An 11484-nucleotide genomic window follows, 5' to 3' on the forward strand; every position below is an offset into this window, starting at 1 on the left:
ATAAATAAATTATTCGAACCTCATACAGTAGCATTACTTAAGCAAGAATTTTTGCTATTCTTTTCCCTCTTAAGCTGTTAGTAAAAAGCCTGATGAGCCTGTCGCAAACGGAGTTGCCGGTAAAAAGGAATCACCGAGTAGCAAGCAACCAAAGAACCATCCTGCGGGGGACGGAGGGGGAGGGGGTAACGAGAGAAGCAATGTGACTAAAGACAGCCGTAATAAACATGTCGGAGCAAACAATGCCAGTACGCATGCCAAGTCCACGTCGACTTCTCAACAGGACGGCAATTTCATGGACACAAAGACTTGTCAACTCTCATCCTCCTCCTCTTCTTCAACTTCATCATCATCATCGTCGTCGACGACAAGCAATCACTCCGTCAACGAGTTTGACAACATGAAGGAAAATCTTGCCAATGAGCAGACGCAAGCCAAGAATCTGAAGCAGATTTCGGTTGGGTCGTCGACACGGCAGCGCAACCCTTCACCCGTGATGAAAGAAAACAGTTCGTCGGGGCAGGGGAGTAAAAAGCCCAAGCCGCTGCCTTCCAAGCTAGAAAATAAAGATAAGGACACTAACGTGAATGCAGAGCAAGCAAGAACGATAAATAGCAACAATCAGCAAGTAAAAACGGATCCTTCAAAGTATACTATAGCAAGGTGAGGTTTTTGTTATTCCTTCATTTTATTTGTTCAGGATTAGCAGATATGGACAGTTAGATATTGTCAGGGAAAGAAAGTTTGGGGGTAAAGAGAACCTGTGAGTATCTCACACAGAGTGAAGTCTGACTGAATATGATGCTTAAAGGTAAATTCCAGTTTACGTAACAATCTCAAAATGACTTTTTACAGAATCTAATATAATGACCACCCAAGTGTCTGTATGAATAAAAAATATGTGCCACAGGATTCTGGAAGAAATTGTGTAATTGCTGGAAAATAAGCAAAATAAGCGCGGATTCGGTCACTTCCCTCGGGTCTTTATTCCAGCAATAATAATACACTGTCCCACGTGTGCCTATCTGTGTAGATGATGTTCATTGTGAACATTTTGCAGCGTAGATATCAAGATTTCACAAAGTTCTGTTTATGTAACTGTACCAGATCTAGATCCTCGATGATATTCTGACAATTAAGCCTGGTTTTACAGACTTTCTCATAAAATCAGTGTTTCCTGCAACTACTGGCATTTCTCTTTAAACACCAACACACTCATGATATTGTAATATATAATTTGACTGATGAGCCCATCCCATTATCGTGATCTGATAAATATGGTGATGCGTTATACACCAAATGCGAATGAGAATTCAAAAAGTGTGGTTTTTAGTCAGACTTGAATATTTGTGAACACCCCTGAAAGGTTTATCTCATGAGACAACAAAAGATGCGATATCAGATATTGGAAGGGGTGCAACTTCATCTTTTAGCTTTTAGATGCTGAGAGGATCCATGTTTTTAGCGGCAAGCTGCCAAGGATTTTCTTCCATATAGGTCACTGATTGTGTGTGAGCCCTAAAGACTAAAGACTGTTAATCTTTCACAGGTTGGAGTCTGATATAAAGAAGCTGAAGGCTGACCTTCAAGCCAGCCGTCAGGTAGAGAGTGATCTTAGAAACCAAGTCAACAGTCTTTTAGCTGATGAACTGCAGGATAAAGAGGTCTTGGATCAGTATAAAAAAGATAATGAGTCTCTTCAAAATAGGTATGTATCTTTTCAGTCTCATTTTCTCTTATCTCTCCTCTCTGACTATATATGTCTGCTTTTCTTTCTTGAGCTATGTCATGCTGTCAAGTTATTTTTCGTTCTGAATATTTTAGTTGATGTCTCCGCTTCTACCTCCTTGCATCTGTTGCTTTGCAATGTATTTATTTAGTCACTGTCTTTTCTTTGTCTCTGTAACTCTCCCTCTCTCTCTGTTGGCGCATCGTGGTCTAGTGGTTCTGACTCTCGCCTTTCAAACAAAGGGTCGTGGGTTCGAATCCTAGCCATGGCGTGTTTTCCTTCAGCAAGAAACTTATTCACACTGTGCAGCACTCGACCCAGGTGAGGTAAATGGGTACCAGCAGGAAGTAATTCCTCAAAAAGCTGTGCGCACCAAAATCGAAAGACTAGCTTAGCTGGGGTAATATAGGAGCGCCTTGAGCACCTAGCAAGGTGGATACGTGCGCTATATAAATCCTATATTATTATTTATATTGTATCTCCTTTATTTCACTATCTCTCTATCTCTTATTCTATCTCTCTATTAATGTCTTGTTCTGTTATTAGTCTGAGCTTTGATTTAAAATGGATTCTACTCTCAAAATATAAACCGCATATAAATATTACCTTTAATCGTGTGTTATAAGGCGATCTTATTAATCACCTGATTACATGAGGGCAATTTCATCTCTGAAATGTTCACAGAACCCTAGAAAAAAAAATAGCCCTGTAAAATTCACATTCTCTGCGATGTTAAAGCTGATTATAATTATAAATAATGTCATATTTTACCCAGGGTAGCCACTTCAGTTCTGAAAACTGTTCTCTCAGCGGCTGCAGATAAAGCTGCAGATATACGTTGCAGATTTTAAATACTACTAATAAAAATGCCTGATCACCTCTGTTGTTAACGTCAAACATTGACCTCTGTTTTGACAGATTGCATAACCTGGTGACCCAGAAGCAGCAGGACAAGCAGAATATAAGTCAGCTTGAGAAGAAAGTGAAGCAGGAAAGGGATGGTAGAACATCTCTTGAGAACCTCCTCAAAGAAGAACGAAAGAATAGAAAAGCTGAAGAATCCTGTAGGCAATATTCTCATGCTGGGTAAGAAATATTGCCATCAATGTACTGACATTGTTTTATTGTTGGCTTTCCCTAACATATACAGTATTTCACCTTTCAAGGGTAAATTGCCATTTTGTCTCCTGCCAACTCGTCCATTCATCATATGGTATAACTTCATTTAGTCTAATGCCATTCCATCCAATATTTCGTCTAACAACCATTTGGTCCAATAACCATTTGGTTCAATCATCACTTCGTCTAATCGCCAGTTGGTCTATGACCATTTTGTCTCATAACCAGTGGGTCTTATATCCATTTTATTTTCATTTATTTTGCCTCACTCGGTGCAATTAGACCAAATGGTATATGGACTACATGGCTATTGGACCAACTGGTTATTAGTCAAAATGGTGAGTGGACAAAATGGCAATTAGACCATGTGGATAGTGGACGAACTGATGGTAGCCCAAAATGATAGTAAACGAGTTGGTAATTGGGCTAATTAGCATTAGACCAATTGGAAATAAACCCTTTCAAGCACTCATGCTTTTCTAATTATTGATATTGACCGAATTCAAACAATTTAAAAAAAAAATTAAAGTTAGAGTCACCACAAGGGTACTTATCATTTGGAAACTTAGACACCGTTCTCACTACCTTCCTAAAACTAGTTCAACGTGTAGTGAGAATGGTCGAAGCGATCTTGGAAGCTATCTTCCAAACTGGTTCAGAAAACCACCTCGCGATGTAGTTTTCAGGATTGCTTTGCCTAAGTAAACTGGTTTTAGCAGTGAGGACACAACCGTTCTTCGGGAAGTGATTCTTGCTTATTTTGAGCGCACTATTCCACACAACAGGAGTAGAATGCCTACGCTGCAGTTTCTAATTTTGCGCGAAAATCTCACCCCAGTGAGAGCATTTCCTTTATAGCAATAAGCTTGCTATCTGGAAAGTGATTTTGAAAACCATTTTTGTGTGACCAAGTGGGAACGCTAGCAAACTGATCTTCCAAACTGGTTTCCTGAATCGGTTTCCAGTAAACTAGTTTTAGAAAGCATAATGAGAACAGTGTTGTATATTCCTTGGGACTGTAATTTACTATCACTATTTCAAAAGGATTTTAGAGGCCTGTGATAATTGATGCAGAGCACATTTGAAAATGAAATAGATATGATGTGATTTTAGAGTTTTAGAAGATGACACTTACACCCATGTGCTATTAGAGGGATGTACAGTATGTTCCATTTCTTCTGTGCACGTACTTGACATGAAGGAGCCAGTGCAGCAAACTTGCAAGTGGCTACAAATGTCCATGGCGTTACTTATGATGTACCAGTGGTCTGAGGCGTACAGACGAGAATCCCACAGAAAGAACTTCAAGCTTTGTTTATTTCAATTATATAGTTTCTCACCTTAAGATACATAGTGTTCAGTATATGTCCTAAGCTAAGCGCCTGTCGTAAAATTAAAATGGCTTACTGCTCCCTGGATATCTCCTGTTCCTAGATTGAAATTAAAAGCTGATCTTGGAAGCAGGATAAGGATGGAGAGAGAGAGGGGCACTGGGTCAGCGGCCTTGTCAGACCCAGGCGCTGGCACCACTGTTGTAGCTTGCAGCGCAAGGCAGAGCGATAGGAAATGTATGAAATATCAAAGGTAACCTTTGACCTTTTGTAGCGCTTATTCTTGCTTAACCAATTAGAGTAATGTAGTTTTATCATTCTGTACGCTGCTACCGGCATTAAGTACATGTAGTTATGCTTCGGCTGTATGATTTAATCCATGTAAATCCTATCAGCTAAATGTAGGAATCAGTAACCACACAAGATAGCATTGGGACAGTTCTAAAATGCTTGAGGTATTGGTATATGGAAAAAAAAGTGAATGCCCATTCATGTGGACACCATCATCAAAGACACTACAAGTGGAATAAAACGCTTGGGAAGAGCGTCTGACAGCGTCGAGTAAGTAGACTTGACGTACTGGTCACCATTTTTGGTTGTGTACAAAACATACAAGGAAAACGGTGGGAGGGTGAAGGAATGGGTGAATGTGTCATTTCAAAATTTTTGTCTTCAATTTTTTTTTTAATTCGAAATGAAGATATCTTAGAGGTTTCTGGGAAAGAAAAGTGGAATTATCCCCATGCACGCCCGTGTTCCCTCTCTCATTTTCGCCATATGTTTTATACACAGCCAGTTGCGCTGTGCAAAGTTTTACTTACTATTAAAATGCTAATGGGCGCCCTTCCCCATGAGCGAAATTTAGCATTTAAGAATCGCGGAAGTGTCTATAGTCTTTCCCTTGTAATGTCTTTGTTGTCATCCAATCATTTGGAGTTGTATTCACTTTTTGATAGGTGAACTTCGTAAAGTGTGATATACTGGTATCCGCATGAGCAAAAGAAGTGTTTGTTAATGTGCGTGATAAAATGATCACAACATCTAATGAAATGTATGTCTTTGTCTGTCTGTTGTAGTCGTTTGTATCTTTTGCCTTTTTGTTTTTGTTTGACATAGTGGTGTAGATGAGTGCACAGAAAACTGTCGGATGAGACGCCAAGACCAGGAAAGCGAGATTCAGCATTTATTGAAAGAAACAAGAGACAAAGGGGATAAATTGAGGGATTTAGAACAAAAGATTGAGGTAAGTTATAGCATAGCATAGATAAACCATCATTCCTTCTTTTTAATAGTATCTTAACCCTATCTAGGCCGGGGTATTTTGGGAGTTCCTATGGCCGTCGACCGCGCGATCGCGCCGAAAATTGGCACGCGGCTTGCCTGGGACATAATCTACAAGATTGTATAGTAATTTATTTCATGCGAATCGCTATTAAGTGATCATGCTAATTTATGCGTAATTAGTATGCGAAATCATACTTTTTCCTCCAACTCCCTAAATAAAGCTCCAAATGTACTAATTTTTGGTATAGAAACTCTTTGTGGTGTCCTTAGCAAGTGTACATGAAAAAAATTGTGATATCAAATCATTTTCTTATGTATTGTTTTTTGCAATTTCTTATGTATTTCTATGTTTTTTTGACCTTTTGTTTTTCATTGTTTTTTCAATGAAATTTGTTGGGGACTCTTCTGTGATCATAAAAAGCATAAATGAATACATTTAGACTAGCAAAACTAAAAATAATCATACATTTATGAATTTTGGTTGAAAACACAATTTGCATTGACTTTGTACACGAAATCACGTTTTTGAGCCATTTTCGGTCTGACATGCACTTACACAATGTTGCGTAATTTCGGAACCACGTACCCGGGTGACGCAAAATTGGTCTCAAAAGTTGCGCAAGACTTGAAAGTAAAAAGTCAGTGAGCGGCGCGGTCAAAAAATTTCGCATGGCGAAAATATCGCGCGATTCGTTGAGGGGGGCCTCCGAGGCCCCCCCCCCGGCCTAGATAGGGTTAAGTGAAATGAACACTGCAGCTGAATGTATGATTTTTTTTTATTGTTTACAATCCTTTTTTGTGATCTCATTAAGAAAAGTAGTTGAATATTTGCAAAGGAATTTTAACATACATTCCCAGATGGTAACAATATTTATCTGTATTATTAAAAGCACAATAATTAAATGTCAATATTAATCTTATACCCATGTGCACATTCTGATGAAACAATCAGTACTGACTTTATAACACAGACATTGATATTATTTGGGGTTAAATATAATGGTATTAAAGGAAAATTTATGAATCTGTACTGTTTGAAATATTTTGAATTATTAATGGTGTCTTTTGTATCTTGAATTATTAATGGTTTTAGCTTACAATGGGTTTTGATGACGGTCTAACATTTCACGCCTGTGTGTAAGTTATAATCCAGCTATATTATTGGGTTTCAAAGTTCAAACTGATTCAACATTCTAGCTGTCTCTTTCAGATGGTGACATGAGATCAATCTGAAGACATCTGTAAAAAAACCCATATACATTCAGATACACATAGATATATAAAATGGATCCCTTTATAAATGGAAGTCAGTTTCAATTTGATGTGATAATGACAGGTTTTTTTTACCAGAATATCCAATCCTGTCTCTCATCTCTTTGAGGTCAAATTTTGGAACGGATATCTGTGGTCCTCCAAGATTTGAATTCGGCAGATACACTTGTATCACTGAGAACTGATTTTTTTTCCCCTCCACAGCTCCGGGAGCGTCAGGAAATCCAGAGTAACAACGAGAGGCTGATGAATGCCCTGGTTGCCATGCAAGACAAAACAGCTCAGCTGGAAAATAGTCTAAGTGCAGAAACCAGACTTAAACTAGATCTCTTCTCAGCTCTGGGTGATACCAGGCGACAGGTTGAAATAGCTCATAGTAAGTAATCACTGCAAATTCATTATGGAAATGTATATTTTTCAAAATCTCATTGTCATTTTGACACTGCGTCAGACTTGTGTGGGATTTTGCAATCTTTCTTTACCTTTATTGATTTCAATTTATATTCTTATACTCGATGAATCACTGAAGTGCCTAGACAATATTATAGGTTACTTTTCTATTACATTCAAACAATATATGAATTACAAATTGGGAAGTTATTTTTTCTGTCATGGCTTTGACTATATGAAATGTCTTGTGGCAGTAATTGTAGTAAATCAAGAAAATATTTTTAGTGATACTTCTAATTGTACCTTTTTCGTATGTTTTTAATGTACACAAGTGGCATATATTTCTATGCCTCTGGAAATCCTCAGTTTTATACCTCTTTCCATAGGCCATTCTCATTTATATTCTTATTATTTTGTACTGTGCAGGTCAATTACATCACAAGGATGTTGAGATTCGTGAGTTAAAGTCAACCATAGCTGACCTGATGGCAGTGATGCCCATGTCCAACTACCCTGCATCCTCCAGCTCTGGCAGTGCAGTGGCCTCCCCGCGGTACTCGGTCAACTTCTGCAGCCCGCGCCAGCCACAGCCCGACGAGAGCACCCCTCCAACAGTGGTCACCAAGCCCATGGCTGGGGTTTCCCCTCTCGTCCAGCAGCAACCACCACAACCACCTCAGCCCCAACCGCAGCAGCGCTCCAACCCAGGGACACCTCCCCCTGGGGCGCAGTCGCAGGGTACTTCCCCCGCGAAGACATCGGTGCTCGACCCCAACGCAGCCGTCTACAGACCTAAGAGTAACTAGAGTATAGAGAAAGGGAGAACAGATTTAAAAATACAGAATTTTCTTGCCAAGGTGTTCTTTAGTCATGTTGTGATGCTTCATTTTCGCTTGCTTATCAATGTCGGTGTTCATTGTTTGTAACATAGCTCACATAGATCACAGTCTACGGAATTCATTTTCCAGAAACACATTGTGAATGTGTGTTGCCTCATGAATCATCCAAAAATTCTAGAGTAAGCTGGTATGGTCATTTCCTGCTTACCATAACAATTCATCATACAACACTTATTTCACCCATTGGATGTAAAAGTTTTCAGTATACTACAACAGGGCTTTATAGTAATCCAAGGCCATGGCTTTGTGTTTCCTATCAATTGGCCTAAGTGCTCCATTCACTGGACTTTAATATTTTTCATTCGCTTTTTCATTCGTCTCAACTGTGCTGTCTTATCGAAAGTGGCCTTGCCCCAGAAATATGAAAATTAAGGCCCACCAGTGGATTTCAAGTTCTGGCATCTTCCTGGTTTTGTCTTCCATGGGTAGTAATTGTGTTGTGAACTAGAAGGATGTTGGCTATGCATTGAAGATTACAAGATGTTTGCTTCCATGAATAGATTTTGTTTGTTGTGCAGCAAGAAGGTAGTCAACCCTGTGTGTTAAAGATTACAAGTTCAAACCAATCAGTGACGGTCTTATCTATGGAAAGGCATTCATGCCATCAAGATGCTGTGCACTGAAAAGAGGCATGCTAATGATTAATAATTGCATCAGGATGACTTTTCTAAAGTGCTTTGTATATTGCTAACCTCGACAAAGAGTTGTGATTGATCCAGTCAAAGCCAGCAACACCAACCTCCCGAACATCCAGTATGCATTTTTCTGTCCAAAGTTTTTCTCTGTACACATGCATACAACTTTTTCTTGACAATTCAGTGTGCTCTGTTCCCAAAGGGACATAGTGAACATTTTTGGAAAAGTAAATTATGACATTGGATTACCATAGCTGAGGTCGATTTATTCTGTCACAACTCTTTCTGTGACATGACCTTGGTTCTTGTATAAAAGAATGAATGCTCTTCTGGCATTGAGCTTCATCAAAACTTGGGTATCGTTTCGTAAAGACTTTTTGTCTCACCTGCGAAGCAAAGTGAGACTATAGGCGCCGCTTTTCCGACGGCGGCGGCGGCGTCAACATCAAATCTTAACCTGAGGTTAAGTTTTTGAAATGATGTCATAACTTAGAAAGTATATGGACCTAGTTAATAAAACTTGGCCATAAGGTTAATCAAATATTACTGAACATCCTATTAGAGTTTCATGTCACATGACCAAGGTCAAAGGTCATTTAGGGTCAATGAACTTAGACCATGTTGGAGGATTCAACATCGAAATCTTAACCTGAGGTTAAGTTTTTGAAATGTCATCATAACTTAGAAAATATATGGACCTAGTTCATGAAACTTGGACATAAGGTTAATCAAGTATCACTGAACATCCTGCCTCAGTTTCACGTCACATGACCAAGGTCAAAGGTCATTTAGGGTCAATGAACTTTGGCCGAATTGGGGATATCTGTTGAATTCCCATCATAACTTTGAAAGTTTATGGATCTGATTCATGAAACTTAGACATAATAGTAATCAAGTATCACTGAAAATTTTGTGCAAGTTTCAGGTCTCATGATTAAGGTCAAAGGTCAATAGGGTCAATGAACTTTGGCCGAATCGGGGGGTATCTGTTGAATTACCATCATAACTTTGAAAGTTTATTGGTTTAGTTCGTTAAACTTGGACATTAGAGTAATCAAGTATCACTGAACATCCTGTGCTCGTTTCAGGTCACATGACCAAGTTCAAAGGTCAATGAACTTTGGCCGAATTGGGTGTATCTGTTGAATTACCATCATAACTTTGAAAGTTTATGGATCTGATTCATGAAACTTGTACATAAGAGTAATCAAGTATCACTGAACATCCTGTTTGAGTTTCAGGTCACATGATCAAGGTCAAAGGTCATTTAGGGTCATTGAACTTTGGCCGAATCGGGGTATCTGTTGAATTACCATCATAACTTTGAAAGTTTATTGGTCTAGTTCGTTAAACTTGGACATTAGAGTAATCAAGTATCACTGAACATCCTGTGCGCGTTTCAGGTCACATGACCAAGGTCAAAGGTCAATGAACTTTGGCCGAATTGGGTGTATCTGTTGAATTACCATCATAACTTTGAAAGTTTATGGATCTGATTCATGAAACTTGTACATAAGAGTAATCAAGTATCACTGAACATCCTGTTTGAGTTTCAGGTCACATGATCAAGGTCAAAGGTCATTTAGGGTCAATGAACTTTGGCCGAATCGGGGTATCTGTTGAATTACCATCATAACTTTGAAAGTTTATTGGTCTAGTTCGTTATAAAACTTGGACATTAGAGTAATCAAGTATCATTGAACATCCTGTGCGCGTTTCAGGTCACATGACCAAGGTCAAAGGTCAATGAACTTTGGCCGAATTGGGTGTATCTGTTGAATAACCATAATATCTCTGTAAGTTTATTGGTCTAGTTCATAAAAAGTGGACATAAGAGTAACCATGTATCACTGAACATCTTGTGCAAGTTTATAGAGTAGTATTCAAAGTCAGCACTGCTGCTATATTGAACTGCGTGATGCAGGTGAGACGGCCAGAGGCATTCCACTTGTTTATAATAACTATAGCAAGCATACTATCAACCAGTCAGATTGAAGGATACAGCAACTTTACATTTTCATGGAGAAATTGTCATATAAATTTTTTTATGAAAAGTGCCCCAGGTATTGGTGGAGGATATGTTAAGAGGATGCTATGAAATGGCCCAGGGGGCGATACAATATGAGGAGCAATTCCCCCGTAGGAGCAATTTGTGGGCTTGATATTCGTACCAGCCTATTTTCAACCACCAAATCACGGATTCACTATTAAAACCACTGTTGTCACTGATCCAAGCAACTCAAAGATTTGTTGTCCGTAATCCAATTTCAGTCTCCTGGCATAAGCCTTGATCAAATATTTCAATTTGTTTATTTGGATTGCAATTTTACATATTTTAGAATTATATTTCTCATTGAATTTCCCTAAGACAGCAGACAGTTTTTAAGTTTGCTTGAAAGGTATTTGAATTTTCAGAACGATTCGTCAGGACAGCATTTTTGGTATCAGTAAAGATATAATGACTCTGCTTGTATACAAATAAAGTTTTCATTTTATGTTTCAGCTTCACTTCCACTGCTCAAATGGCTCCAAAAATGTGTTTTTGGAGCAGAATTATATCCTCCTAAATCCATTATATTTAAAGATCAGCTAGATCATCATCCTCCTTACCCCACTGCTCTTCCGCCCCTCACCCTCCTTTGTTTTCTGTCAATGAAATGCTAATACAGCCTCCTCATTGTTGCTGTGATGTGCAGTTCAAGATACCATAACCCTTTGTCTTTGTGTGCTAGTTGTCTGGCGATCATCAGCCATAATAATGATATGGATTTAAAATTTACAATATTTTTTTAAAACCATCCCAACCAAATTTTGGAATTGATCAT

General features: G+C 38.7%; 1 protein-coding gene across 2 annotated transcripts in view; it reads left to right on the forward strand.

The window, feature by feature from the left end:
* LOC121413635 (macoilin-like) overlaps positions 1-9038 on the forward strand; it is a 31170-nt gene extending 22132 nt beyond the window's left edge. For both annotated transcript variants that reach the window (XM_041606543.1, XM_041606544.1), the window contains exons 6-11: positions 75-663; positions 1550-1708; positions 2648-2815; positions 5296-5422; positions 6940-7111; positions 7552-9038. In XM_041606543.1, coding sequence (XP_041462477.1) covers positions 75-663; positions 1550-1708; positions 2648-2815; positions 5296-5422; positions 6940-7111; positions 7552-7931 — 1595 coding nt within the window. In that variant the 3' untranslated portion in view covers positions 7932-9038. The remainder of the gene's footprint in view (positions 1-74; positions 664-1549; positions 1709-2647; positions 2816-5295; positions 5423-6939; positions 7112-7551) is intronic.
* Positions 9039-11484: the final 2446 nt, after the last annotated feature.

This window comes from Lytechinus variegatus, chromosome 4 (genome assembly GCF_018143015.1).
Source record: "Lytechinus variegatus isolate NC3 chromosome 4, Lvar_3.0, whole genome shotgun sequence".
NCBI lineage: Eukaryota > Metazoa > Echinodermata > Echinoidea > Temnopleuroida > Toxopneustidae > Lytechinus > Lytechinus variegatus.